Source organism: Dipodomys merriami, unplaced genomic scaffold (assembly GCF_024711535.1).
Source record: "Dipodomys merriami isolate MVZ:Mamm:240054 unplaced genomic scaffold, mDipMer1.0.p SCAF_41, whole genome shotgun sequence".
NCBI lineage: Eukaryota > Metazoa > Chordata > Mammalia > Rodentia > Heteromyidae > Dipodomys > Dipodomys merriami.
The window spans coordinates 10,743,741-10,767,641 of NW_027205715.1; the positions used below are offsets into that span (position 1 = coordinate 10,743,741).

The 23,901-nt window shown below is 53.9% G+C and overlaps 4 protein-coding genes across 8 annotated transcripts; 3 read left to right on the forward strand and 1 right to left on the reverse strand.

Moving 5' to 3' along the window:
- LOC138806986 (tumor necrosis factor receptor type 1-associated DEATH domain protein-like) lies at positions 1–11,698 on the reverse strand. Of its 4 annotated transcripts, XM_069992514.1 has the most exons (6): positions 7,739–7,794; positions 6,769–6,892; positions 2,722–2,880; positions 1,559–1,836; positions 1,273–1,465; positions 1–1,146 (listed from the first exon to the last, which is right to left on the reverse strand). In XM_069992514.1, the coding sequence occupies exons 3-6, from the start codon at positions 2,870–2,872 to the stop codon at positions 839–841; spliced, it is 930 nt and encodes a 309-aa protein (XP_069848615.1). In that variant the 5' UTR covers positions 2,873–2,880; positions 6,769–6,892; positions 7,739–7,794; the 3' UTR covers positions 1–838. The 4 variants fall into 4 exon arrangements, with proteins under 4 accessions (XP_069848615.1, XP_069848617.1, XP_069848614.1 ...); XM_069992516.1 differs by lacking the exons at positions 6,769–6,892; positions 7,739–7,794 and adding an exon at positions 11,577–11,698; XM_069992513.1 differs by lacking the exon at positions 6,769–6,892 and having other exon boundaries at positions 7,739–7,816.
- On the forward strand, positions 7,806–12,464 carry LOC138806985 (F-box/LRR-repeat protein 8-like). Its single transcript, XM_069992512.1, has 3 exons — positions 7,806–7,961; positions 10,188–10,385; positions 11,175–12,464. Exons 2-3 carry the CDS (start codon positions 10,204–10,206, stop codon positions 12,145–12,147), a joined length of 1,155 nt encoding a protein of 384 aa, XP_069848613.1. The 5' UTR covers positions 7,806–7,961; positions 10,188–10,203; the 3' UTR covers positions 12,148–12,464.
- A 555-nt stretch (positions 12,465–13,019) lies between these two features.
- On the forward strand, positions 13,020–18,280 carry LOC138807092 (heat shock factor protein 4). Its single transcript, XM_069992674.1, has 13 exons — positions 13,020–13,166; positions 13,706–13,814; positions 13,901–14,028; positions 14,139–14,263; positions 14,533–14,608; positions 14,785–14,849; positions 15,311–15,413; positions 15,662–15,789; positions 15,913–16,140; positions 17,229–17,334; positions 17,431–17,496; positions 17,644–17,713; positions 17,963–18,280. The coding sequence occupies exons 1-13, from the start codon at positions 13,044–13,046 to the stop codon at positions 18,112–18,114; spliced, it is 1,479 nt and encodes a 492-aa protein (XP_069848775.1). The 5' UTR covers positions 13,020–13,043; the 3' UTR covers positions 18,115–18,280.
- A 592-nt stretch (positions 18,281–18,872) lies between these two features.
- On the forward strand, positions 18,873–23,558 carry LOC138807093 (nucleolar protein 3-like). 2 transcript variants are annotated; one of them, XM_069992676.1, is made up of 5 exons: positions 18,873–19,035; positions 22,036–22,166; positions 22,539–22,841; positions 22,994–23,323; positions 23,413–23,558. In XM_069992676.1, exons 3-5 carry the CDS (start codon positions 22,547–22,549, stop codon positions 23,418–23,420), a joined length of 633 nt encoding a protein of 210 aa, XP_069848777.1. In that variant the 5' UTR covers positions 18,873–19,035; positions 22,036–22,166; positions 22,539–22,546; the 3' UTR covers positions 23,421–23,558. The 2 variants fall into 2 exon arrangements, with proteins under 2 accessions (XP_069848777.1, XP_069848776.1); XM_069992675.1 differs by lacking the exon at positions 22,036–22,166.
- The last annotated feature ends 343 nt before the right edge of the window (positions 23,559–23,901 follow it).

Genomic DNA, 23,901 nt, shown 5'->3' on the forward strand with positions numbered 1-23,901 from the left:
TTCAAGCCCAAGGGATCAGACACAATTAAAACAAGATTGCTTTAGAACCCAAGTGGTAAAAATGGTTCATCAGACTACTTATCCCTCACGTGTTACTCATCGATCCCTCCCCCATCCAACCATTCAAAAGTTGATGTCTGTTGGAATGCGCCTCCCACAAAACCCCCACTTGAGCCAGCTGCATTCCACCTGAGTCTGCTGTGCCTAAAACACTGTCCTTGGAGAAACTCCCCCGCTCCCTCCTGCTCACCCTCATCTCTTCCCGATCTCTGCACGTGCAAAATGACTACACTTTATGAGGACTGCTGTGTGCTTCAGTCCCATACTGGGTGTGACTGAGGGACTGCAGGACTCCTGTATCTTCCTCATCTGAGGTGATGCCTAGTTCTCTAAAGGTCCAGGTGTTTGTTTTTGAGACCCAGTCTAATGCAGCTCATCCTCCTGCTTCAACCTCTGAAGTGCTGGGATTAACGGCATGACAGCATTAGCTACCACACCTAGCCGTGGTTCAGGTGCTTGATAAGTTGTGGTGCAGAGAGGAGGAGTGAGGGTAGGGCAGAAGCCTCTACATTCTGTCACCATCAAAAAATCTGGGGCAGAATGGGCCAATGATGCACCGTAGGGGGTGGGGGAGCTCAATGGGTGCTATCTAGCTTCTGGCCCGGGCTGTCAACTGTGTCCCAGATGCTCTAACAGTTCCCTGATTGTGTGTGTGTGTATACTCTGAGTTCCGTGGATGGAAGGGGAGCAGCAGTAACAACAGTAGAAATAGAAAGGACCCTGGAGCCATCAGGCGGGCGTCAAGCCCTGGCACACTGCTTCTTCCTCGGTACCAGGCCTAGACCAGGCCATTGGGATCCGCCAGGCCTAGCAGATCCTCAGCCAGACTGGTGAGCTCGTTCTCCTCCAGTGCCTCCACCAGACGCTGCAGCGTGGCCCGACGGCCCTCGGCCTGCACGAAGCGCCGCAGCAGCTGGAAGGCCTGCTCGTAGAGCCCCTCACGCTCGTACTCATAGGCCAGCGTGTCCAGTGCGGGGTCGCGCAGAGCCCGGCAGTCGCGCTGCAATGAGCGCCCCACCCTGCGCCACTTGAGGCCCACTGAGCGGGCGAACTTCTGTTGGTCCTGCAGGCTCAGGGGCCGATTCACTGCAGAGAGAATGGGGAGGGGAGGAGAATGGACACCAAGAATCCTTCGTGCCGGCCCCAGAGACTCCAAGGCCCAGTGCTTGTTCTGGCCCAAACTTCAACCTCCAGTGACCCCCTTCTCCTCACCTATGTGCTGACCCTGGAACAGAAAAGTCTGGTCAGACTGGGGCGGCGGCTTCTCCTCTGGCGGAGAGGGGATCGGGGACTCTGAGAGAGCAGGAGTGACCCCCACATGGTCACTCTGGCCCGGGGAGCTGCAGGTCAGATTGCGCAGTGCATCCTCCAGCTCGGTGAGCTCCTCATCCCTGAGACGGTCCGGCTGGGGGAAGAGGAGCAGAGCGCTGTCAGTGAGGCTCTTTGGGGAGAGTCCCCGCCCATCTCATCCTAAACCCAGCCGGAGTCGGGGGTGCACCTTCTGGGCTAAGATGCAATTCAAACAGCGCTCCTCATCGGTCAGCGACGCGTCCAGCAGCTCGGTGCCCGCGCGCAGTTCCAGCTGTAGCTGCAGGGAGGGCCGGGAGAGCGCCTGCGCCAAGCACTGGCGCAGCGCGGCGCGCAGCGCCCCCTCGCGGTAGGCGCGGAGGAAGCGAGCGCAGCACTGGCGCCCGCAGAAGCGCAGCTGCACTATCAGCTGCGGATCGCCGCGGTGGATCTTGAGTATCTGCAACACCTCGGGGCTCTCGGAGCTCTCTGCGGAGGCGAGCAGTCAGGTGCCGGGCCGACCCCCAAACAGGACCGTTCTCCAAGCGGCAGGAAAGGCGAAGCCTGTGGTCCCCATCCCCTAGCTGGGTTGCAGGGTTACCCAGAAAACCCAGTGGAGACACAAACTGGGGTGCAAACAGCAACAACCCGGGAGGGTGGGGGGGAAGCCAGGACCTCACAGAGTGGATCGCAAGGCAGAGTGGGTGCCACACAATCCCATCTATGAAGCCCCAAACGTGGGGGGCCAAAGGGCTGCAACAAGAAAAAGGGCGCATGCCCAGAGCCCCAAAGCCATCGGTGTCCACGTAGGCAGACTGGGGAAGGACGCGGTCTCAAGGGCCACTGCCCCGGCTAAGGCAGGGTGTGAGGAGAGAAGCAAGACCGCTCTGGGGAATGGAGCAGGATTCCCCCAACCAGCTTGATGAGAGAAAAGGAGGACCCAGAAGGGTTGGTACTAGGAAGGGCTCTTGAGCAAGGAGCACTGCAGTTAGAAGGAAAAGAGGAGGAAAAAATTGTGTAATTAGTAGAAAGGAGTGAGCTGGCTGGTTGGGAGGGGTGGGGGGTGGGGATGCGTAGTAGGGAGATGTTAGTTCCGAATCATACAAAGACACAGGTACAAATGTCTACGCTTAAAGACACATGCAGTAAGCAGAGAAGGTAGCTGCTACTCAGCCAGAGGTCTGCTTTGCTCCTTAACCCCCACTTCCCATTAAAACGTGTCCCTTATTCTGGTTAAACCTAAGCTCACAAAGTCAAAGGGGTGGGGCCTCAATCCCAGCCACTCCCACAAAGCTCCCCAGCCACCTCCCCTACCTCCATACACACACACCTCCCCCCCCCCCACACACACACACGCCTACCCCCATTCCATACCTGCCAATGCTGTCTGCAGAGCCCTGAACACGGCCACCTTCTTCTCAGGGTGTGCATAGGCTTCGGACAGGTCCACCTTGTCCAGTGAGGACTCCAAAAACAGGTATGCGCTGCCCACCCATTCTTCATGCCCATTTGGCCTAGCTGCCATCTTGCCTCCTGAGACCCATACAAGCAACCAGGTCACCCCCAGCCTTGGAGAGAACGCTCCAGTCCTATGTGGTCCAACAGTCCCTCCACAGCAGCCCCAATCAGCTGGCACACTTGGGGCAGGGAGCCCATGATCTCCTCAGGAGCCCCATGTCTTCATAGATGCTGCCTGCCCTGCATCTATTTGGTTTCTGCCTTTCCCGTTCCTTTTTTCCCCTTTCTTCCCCCCTCCCTCCCTCCCTCTCCCTCCCCCCCTTCCACTTCAAAGCAGACCTGTAGTTTGCTCCTACACAGATGCTGATCCCCCATCCCCAACCCTTACAGGTCTGAGATAACTCTTTTGAACCCCTTGCTTGTTGGGAAGAGAAATGGCACTCCTTAGATCCAGTTGTGGCCAGGTAAAGAAGGCCTGACCAATTTTCATGTTCCATTCACCACAATGCAAAGACTAGTTCAGACTTGATATGGAGCTCAAGATGGACCAATGAGAATCAATCCTGCAACGATGGCTACACCAATAGGAAAGAGGGACTACTTTCCCTATGTCTGGGGCTGAAATGAAGAGTAGGGAAATGCCTGATTGTGTGTGGATGAACCTGACACAGAAGGAACAGAGCTAAGAAAGGGGAAGGTGTACTCTTAACCACACTAAGCCCCTGGATCCATTAGTCCCTGAAGGAACCCTGAAAAGTTCAGATGTGAGCTAAAGTCTTCTGTGTTATAAGCTCCTTTGGAGTTGGGATTATTTTTCTTCTTCAACCCAAATTGTTCAATTTGAACTAGGCCCCTTGGAGCTGTTACCTCCTCTATCTACCTTCTGTCAAAAGTCTGGTCCTCAAAGGAGGATATTCTTAGGAGAGAGACACAACACAAAGGCACAATGCCTGTGTGCATCTGATCATATAAAATAATATCTATCAAAATGAACTCCAGGAAATAGAAACAAGAGGTTTTTCTGTGTTGCCCTTTTTTTTTTTTTTTTTTTTTTTTTTGGTTGTGGAGCTTGAACTCTGGGCCTGGGCACTGTCCCTGAGCTCTTCAGCTCAAGGCGAGTGCTCTACCACTGAGCCACAGCACCACTTCCAGTTTTCTGATGGTTAATTGGAGATAAGAGTCTCAAAGACCTTCCTGCCTGGGCTGGCTTTGAACCATGATTCTCAGATCTCAGCCTGCTGAGTAGCTAGGATTACAGGTATGAGCCACTGGCGCCCAGCTTTTGTTGCTGTTTTGTTTTCTTTCTTTCCTTCTTTCTTTCTTTCTGTCAGTCATGGGGTTTGAACTCAGGGCCTGGGCACTGTCCTGAGCTTTTTTGCTCAAGACTAGTGCTCTACCACTTTGAGTCATAGCACCACTTCAGGTTTTCACAGACTTTTTGCCTGGGCTGGCTTTGAACCATGATCTTCATATCTCAGCCTCCTGAGCAGCCAGGATTACAGGCGTGAGCCACAGTGCCCAGCCTGTTTCCTTTTTTTGGTCTTGTTTCTTTATCTGTCTTTGGGAGGGTAAAGGGGGCCCCGGAAATGGAGGAACAAAGGAATGAACAAATGCATCGGTGGTACTCACTAAACACTATGTTGAAAATGAAATGTACAACTTGTGTGTGGAGATGGGAAGGAAAACCAGTGAGGGAATGAGGGAAGGGGTAACACTGCCAAAAAAAAGAACTGTGCTCTTTACCTGACTTATGTAACTATAACCCCTTTGTCCATCAACTTTATATTTTTTTATTTTTATTTTTTTTTTGTCGGTCGTGGGGCTTGAACTCTGAGCCTGGGCGCTGTCCCTCAGCTCTTCAGCTCAAGGCGAGCGCTCTACCACTTGAGCTACAGTGCCACTTCCGGTTTTCTAGTGGTTTATTAGAGATAGGAGTCTCACGGTCTTTCCTGCCTGGGCTGGCTTTGAACCGCGATTCTCAGATCTCAGCCTCCTGAGTAGCTAGGATTACAGGCGTGAGCCACCGGCGCCCAGCCTCCATCACCTTTATAATAACAATAAAAAATTTTAAAAAACACCTGGTCCTAGGTGGTGGTTCACATCTATAATTGAGCTACTCAGGTAATTGAGATCTGAGGATCTGGGTTTGAAGCCAGCCCCAGTAGGAAAGTCCTCTAGATTCTTATTTCTAACCACCAAAAAGCCAGAAATGGAGCTGTAACTCAAGTGCTAGAGCATTAGCCGTGAGTGGAAAAAGCTAAGGGACAGTGCCCAGGTCCTGAGTTCAAGCCCTAGTATTAGCATGCACACACACACATGCACACACACACATACACACACACACACACACACACACACACACACACACACACACACACACACACACACACACACACACACACACACACACACAAATACAAATAGCCTGGTCCTAGACCAAGGCGTTGGGAGTCGGGGATTTCCAGCTAGGAAACCACTGCTTTGAATCTCAGCTCAGTAGCCTCCAAGTTAGTGCCTCATGAGGCAAGTGGGGAAACTGCTCTGCCTCTTCTTTTCCACCCGACCTAAAGCAATGTTTCCACTTTTCCTATGAACATGGGCTCAAGACCCCCTCTCCTGCCCTATCAGTCATGCTCCTTTACTCTCTAATATTCATCACTTACATATAGTGGGTAGAAGGAGTGCTGATCTGAAGTACTCGGCAGACGCATGAATAGTGTCCCAACTGGCTTCTATTTACACAAATGACAGGAAGTCTCAGGGGAAAAGGTGCCAGCCTTGGACATTGTTGAGAAAGATCTTGCGCCCATTGCAGAAGCTGCATTTCAGATCTGCCCCCAGAGCCAAACTAATACCCAAGCTGGGATGGTACCTGGGCAGGGGGCCTCTGCTATCACCCAAGGACCTGGCAAGAGAAATGATCCTTGGTAACAGCTATCTGGGTCTAAAGGAACACATTTATTGGCAAATCTCTTAGAAAACATATTGTTACTTGTGTGTTTACCCAAAACTAGTCTAAGAAATAACACTGTGTTTATCTTTGGTCAGGGTTGAAAAGATTGGAGGTAATTTCTATTTTTCCTATATTTAAACACATTGCCTTTGTATTAAGAGAAAAAGAAAAGGCAAAGTAAGAGCCAGGTATGGCTCTGAATGCCTGTAATCCCAGCACATGGGAGACTGAGACAGAATGATCTGGACTTGGAAGCCAGTGGGAGCTACATAGTGAGACCATGTCTCTAAAACAGAGAAAGGAGAAGGGAAGGGAGGGAAAAGGAAGAGAGGAGGAGAAAGGAGAGGTTTTCTTTTTCCTACGAATACTGGGCTTGAACTCAGGGCCTCCAGATCTTGCTTGGCTTTTTTATTCAAGATTAGCTCTCTACCACTTGAGCCACAGTTCCACTTCTAGCGTTTTGATGGTTAATTGGAGATAAGAGTCACAGGCTTGGGCTGGGAAGGTGGCTCAGTGGTAGAGTGCTTGCCTTGCATGCATGAGGCTATGGGTTCAATTCCTCAGCACCAGATAAGCAGAAAAGGCCAGAAATGGTGCTGTTACTCAAGTGGTAGAATGCTAGCCTTGAGCTGAAGAGCTGAGGGACAGCGCCCAGGCCCAGAGTTCAGGCCCCACGACTGACAAAAAAAAGAGAGAGAGATAGAGAGAGTCACAGGCTTTTCTGTCCAAGCTGGCTTACAACTTTATGAGATCCTCAGATCTCAGCCCCTTGAGTAACTAGGATTATAGGTATGAGCTACCATTGTCTGGCTATTTTTTTAAGACAAAATAAAAATAAGAACAGAATAAGACTCTAGGGCCAAGAAAAGTTAGGCACCCAACCAAAGAGGAATTAAAAAACAAGTGGGGAACAATAGGGACTTGATCTGGTAGAGCCCCGAAACCTTTTCTCTTTCACATCCTCCTATCTTTCTGGCTTAGAAGTGCTGAGTAAATGAATATGGTCTCACCTTAAAGGGTGGGAGTAGGGACAGAGGAGACCTGAGTCTGCCCAGCAGACAGTGATGAGGCATTCTGCACCACACCCAGTAGGACTGGGGAAATGGAAGGAGTTTGCTGGTCTGGACTGAAGGCCTAGATGTTGTTAATAAGTTAAAGAGTTTAGGGCTGTGGGTGGGGACAGGAGGGAAAAAAGGAGAGAGAGCGAGGGAAGGGGTGACATTGTCCAAAAAGTAAAGTACTCTTTCCTGACTTATGAAACGGTAGCCCCTCTTTACATCACCTTTATAATAACAAAATTATTTAAGAGTTTGGGGGTTGAGGGATCCGGCTCATCTCCCTTGTCCCCTTGTAATCCCTTCCTATTTGACCTTCCCCAGAAAACCCCTCCTGTTTGGGGGAAGCCCCGCCCACCAGGAGTCTGCCCCGCCCATGGGAGGGGGCTTCTGAGCTGGGAACTGAGGATGCTCAGTGGTCCTTAGGAACAGCTGCTGCGCTACCAGACGCTTGGCACCCCATGAACACAGGGCAGGCCTCAGGGGCTGCCCCGCTTCTGCATGCGAGGTGAGACGTGGCCCAAGGACTAAAAGCCTGCCCTAGTGGGGGGCCCACGCCCCCAACACAGTGGTGCGGCTGGAGACCCCCAGAGCCCAGCGTCCAACTGAACTGGATTGCAAGTCCGGGGCCCAGGCGAGCTGGGGGGGGGGGGGTCTCCGCTCACGGAACTGTTCAGCCCCAGCCCCTCCCCCGCACTTTCGACCTAAGTGGGGGGGGAGGGGAGGCGCCCCTCAAAAGCCATTATTAGTTGGCACAAGAAATCTGAAAGCGGCAACCTCCCCCCTCCTTCCCCACAGGCCGCCCCCACCGGCCGGCCCGGGCGGCCGTGCGTGACAGCGCGGTGTCCACGCGCGGAAGCCCGATCCCCGCCTCCGCTCCCGCCACCCCAGGGAGCCCACCCTCCCTCCGCGCCTCGGCACTAACCTGGCCGCCCGCCTCGGCAGGGCCTGGGCTCCCACGCCCGCCACGCTTGGCTCTGCTCCCCGCGCCGCTTCCGGGTGTGCGCGGAGAACCCGGGGCGGTGCCCCAACCGGAGCCGCCCGCGCGTCCCGCCCTCCCGGCGCCCCGGACTCCTTCCTTCCCGCCCCGCTGCCCTGGGCACCCAGTCCCCCGCCTCGGGGCAAAGCCACCTTGGTCTTCTAAGCAGGTAAGATATTGGTGCCTGAGGTTAGGTGGCAGGAGGTACTTCCCCGTGGGTCCAAAGTTTAGGCTCTAAAGTGTGGCGCCTCCCCTTCCCCCTCACGGGCTCCGGTTTTCCCTCTGTTCCTAGCAGATCTACCACAGGGCACTCCTTGGGGAACTCGAATTTCCTAATGCCCCTGGATATATGGCTTGATCATTTGACCTCGGCTTTTCCCTAGCACTCAAAATGAGGTGTCATGGGTCCCTCGTCCACGCCTGGCCCGGGGTGTCCGAAGGCCCAGAGTACATGTGGCATCTGGAATAGAAGGGAAAATTAACTACCAAGTAACTTAAGACGTGCAGGACACCCTGCAGGCACCCTGACACAAAATTGGTAAGCTCAAAGAAGACTCAAAAACCTGCGCTCTGCGGGGTGCCAGCCGAACCTAAATTGTCCAGCGGGAACCGGGGCTGCTCCGGAGTCTGGGTCAGAACTTGAACTACAGCCCTCCAGGCGCCAGAGCAGACAGGCCCCAGAACCTCCGGCTTTTATCGGCCCTGCAGGTCTGTCAGTGGGAAGAACACAGGCAACTCCCCTCCCAGTGAGGAAGCAGCAACAAAAATGCCTCCCCTTTCTAGGCGGATCCAGAAGACCTGGTTTCTGATTGGCTAGTGGGCACTGACAAATAAACGTTTTCAGCTTAAGCTCCTGCTTTTATTAACCCTGTAGTCACCATGACAACGGGACAGTTTCTCTACCTGGGACCTGTGGAATCACCTGGAACTTGTCCAACAAGTGAGAAAGTAGTATAAAGGCCAGAAACCCAGTTAGGCACTAGTGGCTCATGCCTATAATCTCAGGTACTCAGGAAGCTGAGATCTGAGGAGCCTTAGTTTAAAGCTAGTCCCAGCAGACCAATCAGAAAGTTTCTTATCTCCAATTAACCAGCAAAAAACTGGAATTGGAGGTATGGCTGAAGTGGTAAAGCACCAGCCATGAATGCTAAAGCCAAGTTAGCACATGAGGCCTGGAGTTCAAGCCCTAGTACCAACATGCATATAAAATACACACACACACACACACACACACACACACACACACACACAGAAGCTCTTTGGCATTGAGGAACAACTTCATGGTGGATCAAAGACCTACATTGTAAGATAGACCCTCATGTTTAGATTAGTACTTGATCTTGATCAAAAATCTGTAGTCTACTCAGGCATGATGTAATTCTAACACCCCAGAGGCTGAGACAGGAGGATCTAGAATTCAAGGCCAGCCTGAGCCACATAGCAAGAACTGAAACACATAGCAAAAGCCTATATAAATAAAAAACTATCCTGGTTCTGGTGGCTCACACCTGTAATCCTAGCTACACAGGGGGCTGAGATCTGAGGAATGAGATTCAAAGGCAGCCCAGGCAGGAAAAGTCTGTGAGAATATTATCCTTAAGGGCTGGGAATGTGGCTTACTGATAGAGTGCTTGCCTAGCGTGTATGAAGCCCTAGGTTCAATTCCCCAGTATCACATAAACAGAAAGCTGGAAGTAGCACTGTGGCTCAAGTGGTAGAGTGCTATCCTTGAGCAAAAGAAGCTCAGGGACAGCGTCCAGGCCCTGAGTTCAAGCCCCAGGACTGGCAAAAAAAAAAAAAGTTATCTTCAATAAACTAAAAAGCCAGAAGTAACACTGTGGCTCAAGTGGTAGAGAAACAGGGATAGCTTCTAGGCCTTGAATTCAAGCCCCAGGACCAGCACCAAAAAAGAAGATGATGAAGACAAGAAGACAATGAAGAAAAGGGGAAAAAAAGAATACCTCTGGGGCTGGGAAGTTGGCTCAGTGGTAGAGTGCTTGCCTTGCATGCATGAGGCCCTAGGTTTGATTCCTCAGCACCACATTAGCAGAAAAAGCCAGAAGTGGCGCTGTGGCTCAAGTGGTAGAGCGCTAGCCTTGAGCTGAAGAGCTCAGCGCCCAGGCCCAGAGTTCAGACCCCACGACCGGACCCCCCCCCCAAAAAAAAAAAGAATACCTCTGCTGTTACTGCACATACACACAATACTGAGGATCACATCCAAGGCCTTGCTATGCAAGTGTTCCACTACTGAGCTACAGGTTGTGAATGAGGACCCCTGCAACACTGGCTGTGCAAAGTATATACCAGCTCCCAGGCCACAAGCATTTCTACACCAGTCTCCACTGTTTCCTCAACACTATGGCCTTCCTGAACTCAGGGTTTCCCTCTCTTCTAGGTAAAAGCTGTTTGGAATGGCAAAGCCTCTAACCCCCAGCCACACCACAACCGAGCCAGGAGAACAGCTTCCTGAGGAAGTGCTGGCGCTCATCTTCCGACACTTGCCCCTCAGGGACCGAGCTGCGGCTGCCAGGGTCTGCAGAGCCTGGGCCACTGCTGCCACCAGCAGCACTGTGTGGCATGACACTAGCATCAGGTGAGCTAGCTCCTCTGTTTGCCCAAATTTTCAAACTTTATGGAGTCAGGGGTTGGGGAGATTCCTTGACTTCTCCATATTGGTTTCAAAAATAATAATAATAACAAGGTGGAGGTAGCTACTATTAGCTATTCAAGAGGCTGGGATCTGAGGATCACTGTTCAAAGCCAGCCCAGGCAGGAAAGTCCTTGAGACTCTTATTTCCAGCAAAAACCAGAAGTGGAGCTGTGGCTCATCGGTAAAGCATCAGCCTTGAGTGGAAAAGCTAAGAGACAGCACCCAGGCCCTGAATTCAAGCCCCAGTGCCAACACACACACACACACACACACACACACAGAGTTGCATCACTAACATTTATTAGCTACTACAGTTCTAAGTGCCTTACATTAAACCCAGTGTGGCAGATAAGTAATATTATTATCTCCGTTGCATAGACAGGAAACTGAGACATACAGACTTAACCACTACCTAGCTGGTCAATCAGCTAAGGAGTGGTAGAGGTAGAATTTGAACCTGGTAGTCCAGAGACCTGCCTCACTCTTTCAAGACAGCTGAGAAAGACAGTGTTGTTTTGTGTTTTTTTTTTCTATATTAGCTGTCCATACCAGGGATAGGGTGGGACTTCCTTCCTACCATCAGTGACTGCCTTTGGGGCTAATTGTTCTGGACAGAGAGGTGCATAATGGAGACAAGAAATGGGGAGGGAATGAGGGCGGAGGGCGTCTCCTAGAGGTTTCTACCCCAGTCAGTGACACTACCATGCTTTTTGTGCACCATTTTAATCCAAGTTGTGACTATGAGGGGGAAAGCATGCTGTCACCCTATCTGTCCACCTGCTTGGATCACGTTCATAACCTACGACTGGAATGTGATCCATCGAGGAAGCCGAGTCGCCGGGCAGCTACCGAGCTACTGATGGAACTGGCCGGCCGTACCCCCGGCCTTCGAGGCCTGTGCCTGGAATGCCGCGGAGAGAAACCCCTCTTCGATGCAGGCCGAGACATTTTGGAAGCTGTGCAGGCCATCTGCAAGGCCGCCAGGGAGCTGCGACACCTAGACCTGCGGCGCTTGCCCTTCACACTGGATGATGCACTGGTTTTACAGGCGGCACGCGGCTGCCCAGAGCTCCGCAGCCTTTTCTTGGACAACCCTACGCTGGTGGACAACGTAGGGCCCGACTCCATACTCACGCTATTGAAGGCCTGTCCGCACCTCTGCGCTCTTGGCCTGCACCTAGCCAGCCTGTCGCGCGCGGTCCTCGAGGCGCTGGCCGCCCCAGATCGCGCGCCTTTTGCACTCCTCGCTCTGCGGTGCGCATGCCCTGAAGATGCTCGAGTAACCCCCCCGCCGGACGAAGCCTGGCAGGCACTGAGCCGGCGTCACCCTGGGATGGCTGTGGAGCTGGAGCTGGAGCCTGCGCTGCCTGCCGAGAGCGTAATGAGCATCCTGCAACCTGCAGTACCTGTGGTTGCGCTGAGTCTCAACCTCTCGGGAGACACCGTAGGGCCGGTGCGCTTCGCGGCCAGCCACTACGCTGCCACCCTGCGCGCGCTCGAGGTGCGCGCCTCCGCCTCGGCGGAGATGAATGCGGCGCTGGAGGAGCTGGCTGCGCGGTGCAGCGGCCTCCGCGAAATACACTGCTTCTGCGTGGTGAGCCCGTCCGTGCTCAGCGCCTTCCGCGCGCACTGCCCGCGCCTGCGCAGCTACACGCTCAAACTAAAGCGAGAGCCACATCCCTGGCGGCCCACGCTCCTGCCCTGATTGGCCAAACCCTCCCCTTTTCCAACCCCGTAGACCTGAGTCTTGGAGAAGCCAAAGGGAGTGGCCCGAGCTCGTTCCAACTACTTAGTTCCTGTCTTTGGGGGGGTTCCGTTACCCTCCGGAGGATTAGGGCCAGTGGGATGCTCTCCGGTCCACTCGATCCTCCCCACCTCCAGGCCACACTGGGCTGCCACGCCCCACCCCTGTGCTCACTCCGCGGCCCAGCGTGTAGAGAGACAGTGGGGGTGCCGGGAGAATGCGGGCACAGGCGCAGGTCGGGAGGACCTGGAGTGAATGTTAAATAAATAAATCGTAAATCGTGTAGAATCCCCGCGTCCCGTCCTGCGATGGCGAGCCCGCCCCAAGGGGGAGGGGCGGGGACGGCGCAGTGGTGGAATGATTTGAGACTTGAAGGTTCCCGGTCTTGATGCGGCTGCGGGGTCGGGGCGGAGGATTCCAAAGGCGCGCGCGAATGGCTACGCCTCTGCGCTCGGCGGGTAGGGCCAAGCTTCCCCACCACCCTTCCCAACTACCTGCCCTTACCCAGGCTTCGCTATGCTCACAGCCCCCACCTCCAGGACTCTTCCAGCCCACGCTCAGACGATTTCTCTCCAAGAGAAGTACAAAGACTGAGAAGAGTTGAGACTCGAACCCAGGTCTCCCTCCGCACCCTATCCCTTTACACTACCCTGCGATCCTGCCAGCTCTTTCTGTTTGCTGGTGCCTCCGCGGCTGTCCGAGCCCCGCCCCGAAAGTTCGCACGTGGCCCCCGCCTGACCCGGCGCCTGGGGGCGGAGTAGGGCAGGGCGGGGCGGTCGGCAAACGCAGCACTTTCGCGGCTTTGACGATCCCGCAACGGCCGGACTGGAGCGCTGAGGGGGCCCCGAGACTGCGCGATGCAGGAAGCGCCCGCGGCGCTGCCCACGGAGCCAGGCCCCAGCCCCGTGCCTGCCTTCCTCGGCAAGCTATGGGCGCTGGTGGGAGACCCAGGCACCGACCACCTGATCCGCTGGAGCCCGGTGAGGGCTGGGGCCCCTTAACTTCCCCAGTGTTGCTTCGGGAATCTCTCCACGTTAAGTAGTGAGCGTCCATGTCCACCCAACCCCCACTTGGGACTGGGCTCGATTCAGCCGTCCAGGGTAATTCATCTTGGGAGGGGGGGTGGGGTGCGGTGAGGATGAAGTTACTTCCTTCTGGGGCCCAGGAAGGGTCCTGGAAACCCCAAACCCGAGGAACCAATGTAATTTAGTTTCAGCCCCATCCCTTCCTGATGGGAAAACAAATCTGGAGGAGGGACGGACTGGCTCTGGCTCACGTCGCGAGTCTAGGACCACTAGTCCAGTCCGAGGTAGAGCCCAGGTTGGCTGCTTCTGTTTCTTAGAACCAAGTCTGGGTCGGGCTACAGAGAGGGACTCGCGGGGATCGCCCCCAGACTAGGCCTCAGGCCCCTCAGAGGGAGTGCGCGCGCGTTCGCGCCAGGGCGCTGGCCGCCACTTAGCAGGTCTTGATCTTCACCTGCACCATGCGTGGCGTGCGTGCGGGGCGTCATTATCCATAGAGCGGAACCAGCTTCCTCGTGAGCGATCAGAGCCGCTTCGCCAAAGAAGTGCTACCCCAGTATTTCAAGCACAGCAACATGGCCAGTTTTGTGCGCCAACTCAACATGTGTGAGTTCCTCGGGCCGGTGGGAAGCGGGCTTGAGTATGTTGGTGCAAAAGATGGGGCGACTCAAACCCCATGCCCCATTCTCCAGATGGTTTTCGGAAGGTCGTGAGCATCGAGCAGGGTGGCCTACTCAGGCCAGAGCGTGATCATGTAGAGTTCCAGCACCCGAGCTTCGTGCGTGGCCGTGAGCAGCTCCTGGAGCGCGTGCGCCGCAAGGTGGGGACTGCAAGCAAAGGAAAGACTAAACTCCAAACCCCAAGTGGGGTGTTAGGACTAGGTGCCCCGCTCCAACTGCTCTCACCCCAACTGGCGCCTCCCACCTTCAGGTTCCTGCTTTGCGGGGTGAAGACAGTCGCTGGCGCCCCGAAGACTTCGGCAGGCTGCTAAGCGAGGTGCAGGCTTTTCGAGGAGCGCAGGAGAGCACCGAGGCGCGGCTGCGGGAGCTCAGGCAGTGCGGGGGAATGGGGAACGCGCGCGGGGGGGGGGGGGTCTGGGTAATGAAATACTCATCAGCAGTGGTTTCTGGGAAGCCCCTTTCTATCTTGGGCCTTTGTGCCCCTATTCCGACAAATGGGCACGGCCATGGAATTCTAGTCTCCACAGGATGGAGTGACCATCAGGGGGGCTGCGTGGTTCCCTGGCCTCCCCAATTTATGGAACATGGTGATCCCATGAACTCTCAGGTGCCTCTGCACTCCCCAACCCTTTCCCCCCATCCAGGCAAAATGAGATCTTGTGGCGAGAGGTAGTGACACTGCGACAGATCCATGGACAGCAGCAACGGGTTATTGGCAAGGTGCTCCTCTCCCCCATTCCACTTCCCTCTCTCATTCTGGCCCATTCTTTCCCTCCACCCAGTCCTCTCCCGTCTGTTTACCTGCCCTCCTGCAAACTTACCTGGTACTGCCCCCACTAGGGTAGGGGTAGGGGTGAGGGCGGGATGTAGGAATTAACCCTTTGCTTTCTCCCCAGTTGATCCAGTGCCTCTTTGGGCCACTCCAGGCAGGACCCAGTAGTGCTGGAACCAAGAGGAAGCTGTGAGTGACAAAAATCAGGGAGGCTCACCTCTGTTTCCCACTTCAACAATCTCCCCAGAGAACCCCTAGCAAAGACCCCTTCTTCAGAAACTCCTTCACTGGAAATTCTCCTTCCTCACCCTGTTTTCTTTCTCTCCCCACAACTCTGCCATCCATTACCCCATTCTGGATCTTCCTATTGGGGGCCCTCACCCTCAAATTCCTATCCTCACCCCAAAACATAGCAACAGAGGACTTGAGGCTCTGACAATGCTCCCTCCTCCCCCTCTCTACCCTCCAAAGGGCCCCCATCTCTGGGGGAGCCCCTTATACTCCAGCATGTGACTGATGCCCTGGCAACAGGCCGCAGCTCTGCTGACTTGGCTGCTGGGGCCTGAGGGAGGGCGGGAGAGAGGTACAGGCTGAGGGGCATGGGGACTGATCCTGCTCACCCCTGCCTGAGTCCCTGTCACCCCACACAGGTCCCTGATGTTGGATGAAGGGAGCTCATGTCCAGCACCTGCCAAATTCAATGCCTGCCCCCTACCTGGTACCCTCCTGCAGGATCCTTACTTTACTCAGTCGGTAAGTTTTTCTTCTCCCTCCCCCACCCCAGGGCACAGCTGGGATTATGGGGAGCTTGTTTCTTTTGCCCATTCTCCCCAAAGAAGATGGAAGCCAGCCTTCCCACTAGCCAGACTTAGGCTCCCCAGAATGAACAGAGCCTCTTCCTCAATCCCTATCCTGTAGAAGTGCTCCAGCTGGATGATGGTTAGGTTCTGGCTCTCCCTGTGCCTGGAGGTCAAGGGCTGGGCCTAGCCTTCTACTTACAGCCCCTCCCAGAGACTACCTTGGGCCTTAGCCCTCACAGGGCCAGAGGGCCCATCATCTCTGACATCCCAGAAGACTCTCCATCCCCCGAAGGGCCCAGGCTTTCTCCCTCCTCCAGTGGTGGCAGGAGGTAAGGGGGACCACGGGATTCCCTGAGGAGCTTGTGGGGGGAGGGGAGGGCCTAGCAGCCCAGATGGCTGTAGGGGTGGAGAGGTCAGTGCCAGGGTCTGGTTGAAGCTTTTCTCCCGTACAGGGAGAAGGGCCTGGCACTGCTCAAAGAAGAGCCGGCCAGTCCAGGGGGGGATGGCGAGGCCGGGCTGGCCCTAGCCCCAAACGAGTGTGACTTCTGCGTGACAGCCCCCCCACAATTGCCTGTGGCTGTGGTGCAGGCCATCCTGGAAGGGAAAGGGAGCTTCAGCCCTGAGGGGCCCAGGAGTGCCCAACAGCCTGAACCAAAGGACCCCAGGGAGGTAACTGACAGGTGAGCAGAGCTCCTCCCATTCCCCCCCCTTTTTTTTGCCAGTCCTGGGGCTTGAACTCAGGGCCTGGGCACTGTCCCTGAGCTTCTTTTCAGAGCCCATTTTTGGTGGTGAGCTCTGTGGGCCACTTTTGCAAACCGGTCATCACTCTGGCCCATGAAATGCCTTTGTTCTTTGGTGGCTAAGGAGGACCATTGGACACTTGATTCTGCGCCACTTACCTACCTTATTTCTCAGAATTTGCTCCAAAGAACACCTACATTAGAATCCCCTGCAGAGCAGAACTTCTCACTCAGGTCACTTAGTACCTCTATAGATTCAAGTGGGCTGGGAAAGCAGCTTGCCTTGCATGCATGAGGCCCTGGGTTCCATTCCTCAGCACCACATAAGCAGAAAAAGCCAGAAGTTGCGCTGTGGCTCAAATGGTAGAGCACTAGCCTTGAGCTGAAGAGCTGAGGGATAGTGCCCAGGCCCAGAGTTCAGGCCTTAGGACTGACAAAAAAACTCAAGCTAGGGCCCCAGTGGCTCATGCCTATAAACCTAGCTACTCAGAAGGCTGACACCTGTAGGATCAAGGTTCAAAGCCAGCCAGAAAAATATGAGGGACTCCACCTATCTCCAATTAGCAAAAAGCCAAGCTGGAGGTGTGGCTCAATTAGTAGAGCACCATTGATGAACAAGCAAGGAAGCTGGAATGAGAACTTGACACCCTGAGTTCAAGTTCTGGTATTGGTGCGCATACACAAGACCCCACTGAAGAAGAATTATAAATAGAGTGAATATTATCAAAGTATATTATGTGCATGTATGGAAATGCAATGATGAAACCCCCTATATATAATTTAATATACACTAAAAAAAATAACAAACACTAGTATTTACACTTGCATAGTGAAGGCTCCCAGACCTAGTTTTCCACGTAGGAAGAAAAGGCACTCTCTAGATGCCCCATTGTGTGTGTGTGTGGGGGGGGTAGGATCCACTTTTAGCATTTAGATAGTGAGGTACTTAAATGCCAATACATCTGGGTTCCTGGAGAACCTACTAGGGCATGAGTACTACAGGCCAATAGCAGGTTCTTTGTGCACAGGGGAGTTCTGGGCCTAGAGCAGGGAAATCGGAGCCCAGAGAATCTGCTTCCTCCAATGCTGCTTCGGCCTGCCCCGGAAAGCGTGGAGCCTGTAGTACCCCTGGATGTGAGTACCCCTCTGGCAAGGGCAGGGGCGTGGGACACGGTGGGGTCCAGCTGTCTGTGCAGCCTGAGGGCACCAATGACCTGGAGCTCTCCCCAGGTGTTGGGCCCCAGCCTCCAAGGACGAGAATGGACACTGATGGACTTGGACATGGAACTCGCCCTGGTAAGATGGAAGGAGGACTCTGTTCCTTTGGTCTGTGGTGGTTCTCAGGGAGCCAGAGCCAGGTCTGAGAATTGCCCTAATGATTCCCCAGTTCTCCTCAGCCACTGGGCTTCCTCCCCAGTTGCTTGCCATGGTTCTCCTATGCAGATGCAGCCCTTGGTTCCAGAGAGGGGTGAGGCTGAGCTGGCAGACAAGGGGTTGAATTCTCCAGGTGCAGGTAATGGTGATGGGGACTTAGAACCTGGAAGGAAGCCATGACTGGGCTGAGCTACCCTGATTGGATGGGTTGGGCAGCTTGAGTTTTGCTGGGGAAATCCTCTGTACCCACCCATCTCCTTACTGTTGGATGTGGGTTGGAGATAGTTAAGATGTTTCATCCTGAGTGAAAAAGGGCAGGGCTTTCCTCCCTGAAGAAAGGAGGGGAGAGGCTTCTTCTCTAGACTGAGCGCAGCCTCACCTCTCCTAGGAAAGGATTCTACTCTGGGAGCCCCACTCCTGCTGGATGTCCAGATGGATTTGGGAGGTGCAGCCCTCTCCGTGCCAGGGGCTTTAGCCATTTATAATGCTCCTGAGAGCCGGGCCACCTACCTGGGGCCAGGGACCAGTCCATCCCCATGAAATCTGTACACCTCTAAAATGGCCTGGCTGAAGAACCAGCCTGCAACAGCACACCCGTTTAGGCTTACTGGCGCCCCCTGCAGGGGTGACCAATTCCCTACTGATTGTCCACCTCTCTCCACTACCCCCAGCAACCCCCTCACATAAACTGCATTTTTTTTTTCTGTTTCTAGTCTCGTCTTTTATATCGACCAGGGAGCACATATCATGGCTGGGGGGGGGGGGGAGCAACTTGGCGTTTTTTGTCCAAACAACAAACGCGTCCAGATCCAGGGCTTTCATGAAGAATCTCCAGGGGTTGTTGAATTAGCTCATTATAAGGGCACTTGCCTAGCAAGTGCAAGGCCCTGAATTCGTTGCTCAGCCCGTGCAAGGAAGGGATGCCTTCAGAGCCACATGTAGTTCTGCTGTATGTGCACCCTGGGCATCTCGGTCCCCTAAAAGTCATCTGTGACAGGCAGAGAGGACAGAGAGCACAAATGAAAAAGCGCCTGGGAATTTGGCAGACCTAGAGTTGACGCTGGACACGTGGGACCATGAGCCTAACTGTCCCCCCAACCTAGTCCACGTGCGCCCTGGTAGGAAAGGGAAAACCGATCTGTGCCGGTCCCCAGCCAGCGTAAGCCCTCAGCTGCCCTGTTCCCAGCGCACAAGAAGCACGCCCCCCTCTCCCCCCTCCGCCGCCGCCCCCCATTCCCGGCAGCCCTGGCCGCCCCGCCCCTTCGCAGCTGCTGCACCGGTCCCCACCCCGCCCGGCCCTTTCTGCACTGTCATCTCCTGCCCGGCATAGGCTCCACCCGAGCGCCTGGGGCCTCTCCAAACGCTCCGGATCGTGACTCCCTCTCCATGCTGCAGAGGCAGGGGAGGGAAGGGAGACTGAGCCTGCGACCCGCGCCTCACCAGCAGCAGCCGCGCTCTCAGGTCTGTGGGCCCCACCCTTCCGCAGCTCCCAAGCTCTGGGACTGGGTGGAGGGGAGGTCAGCATACCCTTTGCAGTCGCACATGCGCAATGCTACCAGAGGCCCACGACCCTCAACTCCCCCACGACAAACCTCATGCTTAAACTGGGGTCCTGGGCCAAACTGTTTTGCGCTTTGCTATCTAGCGCTCCCAAGAAGCATCTGGGCTTGTCCTTTGAACTGGGGGCAGCGCTGTTACTTCAGTATTCACCTTAGAGCTATGAGAACTTCCATGGGAGGGCTCGGTCCAGCCTAGGTCTTTGCTTTCCCCCCCCCCCCCCCCCCCCGGCAGGACAAATGGCAAGACTTGGGGTAATGGAGGAGTCAGCTGATATGAAAACAACTTAGGATTCAGGGAAAAAGAAGAGACCAATCCAGTCTGCACCTTCCCTCTCTGGCCACAGAAGAGGACCTTGTCTCCTCTCCCTTCCAATGCCCCATAATAGAGGATGCTTTCCCTTTCTGAGCCTTATATTAGGGAAAGTCTTTGGAAGCCTCAGTGAGGAGAGCAACAAATCATACCCCAATGAATTGTCAAAGTCACTATATTAAGGGCGGAATGGAATGGAAAGAAGTCAGTGGTACTCAGAAGGACTGGTACAGGAGATAAGGTGAGAAGCAGGAGCTGATTGGAAGTCACTCCTCACAGACACGAAGGAAATGGGGGGCACAGGTGGTTTTGCTTTTTGCTCAGTGGCCTGGGACTGACATTGATCTGAGAGGGTGGAGGGGGAACCTTTGGGTATGAAATGGCCAGGAGAAAGTATGACATGAGGGTGCACTGGGAGAGAGACACACAGGCAACGTCGGGGCTACCACCCAATGGATCAGGAAAAGAGGTAGAGGAGGGACTTTAGCAGCTTGGACATTAAAGGAATCTAGAAAGATGCCATGTGACCAAAAGCTAAGGCAAAGGGAATGGACAGAGGTTGTGCATAGCCTGACACCTGAAATAACCTCATTTATTTTTATTTTTAAAATTTCAATTTTATTTGGATTCAAGATCTTGCACTTACTAAGTGGGCACTCTACTGCTGAGCCACACCTCTAGACCTTTTTTGCACTGGTCATTTTTGAGATAAAGTCTAGCTTCCTGCCCAAACCTTCTCCTGAACAGTGATCTGCCTATCTCTCCTTCCCGTGAAGCTAGTATGACAGGCATGTGCCAGCCCATCTGGCTATTGGTAGAGAAGGATCTCAAGAACTATCTTTTTTTGCCCAGGCTTGCCTTAACCTGCCACTTCCCTATCTTTTCCTTTCAAGGAAAGGATATAGGAAAAGGATATAGGATTATGGTATGAGCCACTGAACCCTGGCTTGACATTGCTTCTTTTCTTCCTTCCTTCCTTCCTTCCTTCCTTCCTTCCTTCCTTCCTTCCTTCCTTTCTTTCTTTCTTTCTCTCTCTCTCTCTCTCTCTCTTTCTTTCTTTCTTTTTTTTTTTTGGGGGGGGAGTCACTCCTGAGGCATAAACTCTGGGTCTGGGTGCTATCCCTGAGCTCCTGTTGCTCAAGGAGAGCACTCTACCACTTGAGCAACAGCATCACTTCCAGCTTTTTCCTGTAATTTAATTGGGGATAAGAGTCTCAGAGATTTTCCTGCCCAGTCTAGCTTGGAACCACAATCCTCAGTCTCCTGAGTAGCTAGGATTATAAGCATGAGCCACTGGTGCCCGGTTCTGACATTGTGTCTTCATGCCAGGCACCTTATTGCCTAAGCTAGCCCACCAAAGGGAATAGTGCTTAGTTGGTAATAAATGGATAATTCAAATTGATTTCTACCTACTTCCTCCTTTTTTTTTCATGGGCTTAACCTCTAGGCCTGGGCACTGTCCCTGCGTTCTTCAGCTCAAGGTTAGCATTCTACCACGTGAGCCACAGTACCATTTCTGGTTTTCTGTTGGTTAATTGGAGATAAGTCTCACAGACTTTCCTGCCCAGGCTGGCTTTGAACCGCAATTCTTAGATCTGAGCCTTCTGAATAACTAGGATTACAGGCATGAGCTACCAGTACCAGGCTCTACTACCTACTTTCTACTACTATTTAGTAGAGACAGAACCAAAATGAGAGACTCGTAAAAGGAAAACAAGTTCAGCAAGCATTTGTTGAGGCTTTCATGAGGTAGGCCCCGGGTATTTCTTTCTTTTTCTTTTTTTTTTTTTGTTGGTCGTGGGGCTTGAACTCTGGGCCTGGGCACTGTCTTTGTACTCTTCAGCTCAAGGCGAGCGCTCTACCGCTTGAGCCACAGCACCACTTCCGGTTTTCCAGCGGTTTATTGGAGATGAGTCTCACAAACTTTCCTGCCCAGGCTGGCTTTGAACCGAGATCCTCAGATCTCAGCCTCCTGAGTAGCTAGGATTACAGGCGTGAGCCACGGGCGCCTGGCTGGCCCTGGGTATTTCAAGATGAAGTATGAAATGACTTGAGTTTTTCCACCATCAGCCAGGAGACAGTTTAGTCTCTGGTGATGTCAGGAGGATTCAGGTATCCTGACTCAGGTGCAAAGGACCCAGGAAAGGCCATGAGACTACATTGGGTTTGCAACATGCGGTAGTAAGGATGCAGGGACTGGGCCTGTCCTAGAAAGTTAGATTTCAAGGTCAGAAGACCTTGAAGGTGAGAAGAGATGCAGGAGGTTCTGGGCATTTTGTGCTCTGGGTCAGAGAGAAGGAGAGGAGAGGTTACAGAAGCTTTGATGATGAGTTCCCCAGGGTACAGACAAGAGGTAAAAGGTTAGACTAAGTGAGGGATATTCTGTAAACTAGAAGGAACTTGACATAAAACTGTAACCTCAGAATCACTCCTAGTTCCTTTTATTTCCACTCCAGTACTGGAGTTTGCATGTGTTAGGCAGGTACAGGATCATGTACTTGCTACGCAGGCACTCTACCACTTGAACCACACATTCAGTATCACATTATTCTTGTTAATTGGCGATGTTGTCTCTCGGACCTTTTTACTTAGGCTGGCTTCAAACTGTGATCATGTAGATTTCAGCCTGCAGAAGGGATCTTGGAGGAAGGGTTGACACTTCAATATTAAGGAGGAGGACCTGAGATGTGAAGTGACCAAGAAAAACAGCGTGACATGAGGGAGTGAGCTACCTGGTGTCCTGCTCCAACCCGGGGTTCTGCCTTTTTTGGGGGGCCCGGGGGAGGAAGCAGGTTGGGGGAAAGAGGAAATTGGTTTGGATAAACTGGGTCTGAACTGGTGGCTACTGGGATCTGCCAGTTACTGGGGTTCGGGAGAGAGGTCCTCACCTGTCAAAGACAGGAAGAGGAGCCTGAAGAGACTGGACAGAAGAGGAGGGAGGACAAGGAGATCTGTACTGCCGTCTCCACGTGGGGTTCTGCGGAGCCCTCTGGCTGCTGGGGTAGAAGTGAATTTAGATCATAGCTGCTGGGTGATCAGGGCCCTGGGGTGAGGGAGCCCCAGCCCCACGGCTCCTCTACACCTCTCCCGTGCAGCCGCAAGGATGGGCAACGCACAGGAGCGGCCTTCGGAGACCATCGACCGCGAGCGGAAACGCCTGGTAGAGACGTTGCAAGCGGACTCCGGGCTGCTGCTGGATGCACTGGTAGCGCGGGGAGTGCTCACCGGGCCCGAGTACGAGGCGCTGGATGCACTGCCTGACGCCGAGCGCCGGGTGCGCCGCCTGCTGCTGCTGGTGCAGAGCAAGGGCGAGGCCGCCTGCCAGGAGCTGCTGCGTTGTGCCCAGCATGCTGTGCGCGCGCCGGATCCGGCCTGGGACTGGCAGCACGTGGGCCCCGGTGAGTGTGAAGGGGTGGGGCCTTGTCAGTGCAAGGGCGTAGCCTGTGGGCGGAGCTATGACTATATGGTGGGCGGAGTCGGGTCTAGCCAAGTGGTAAGGTGTGCGCAGGACCTTTCGACCAGTAAATTGAGATACCTCCATCCACTCCAGGCTACCGGGACCGCAGCTATGACCCTCCCTGCCCAGGCCACTGGACACCAGAGGCACCCAGTTCGGGGACCACATGTCCTGGACTGCCCAGAGCTTCAGATCACTGCGAGGATGGGGGTCCAGAGGGCTCAGAGGCAGTACAATCCGGAACTCCAGAGGAACCAGAACCAAACTTGGAAGCTGAGGCCTCTGACAGTACTGAGCCCGAGCCAGAACCCCAAATGGATCCGGAACCAGAACCAGAGCCTGAATTGGAGCCAGAGCCGGATCCAGAGCCTGATCCAGAGCCCGAGCCAGGGCCTGAGCCTGAGGAGGGAGACGGGTCCGAAGGTGTGAGGCCACCCAGATCTCTTTCAGGGTTTAACTTGGGAAATGGAGAGCAGGCTCTGGTCCATTAACCATATCCTCTTTTTCTCTAGATTCCTGAAGGCCAGAGTGCTGACCTAGTGTTTTCCCATTAAGCCCAAGCCTGATAAGACCTGGAGCCCAGCAGAGCTGGATGTAATACCACCAAGGCTCCATCGAGCCTGTTGGAAGTGAATAAACTCCAGAGGGTAAGCCTGGACCTGGGCTTCCCACGAGTCTGGCTGTTTTCACAGAACTGAGGGTGGAGGGGGCGGTATCTGTGAGCCTACTGACCCTGACAGATCTATGCCCCACCTTCTCCCACCAAGTTTACAGTTACATTCCAGCCTCAATAAATTGCCCAAGCTTTGTCCTTGGAGATGCCAGATCTAGGCCGCTAGTTGGATGAGGGCCTGACTACTGGGCCTCACCAGCCCACTCCATGGTGTAGAGAATAGGGGAGACTATTGTTCACTTAGGGTCCTGAGAAATGAAATAACTTGGAAAGACCTTGAGGACACAGAGACCACACACATCATTACAATTGCTGTTTTAATTGATTT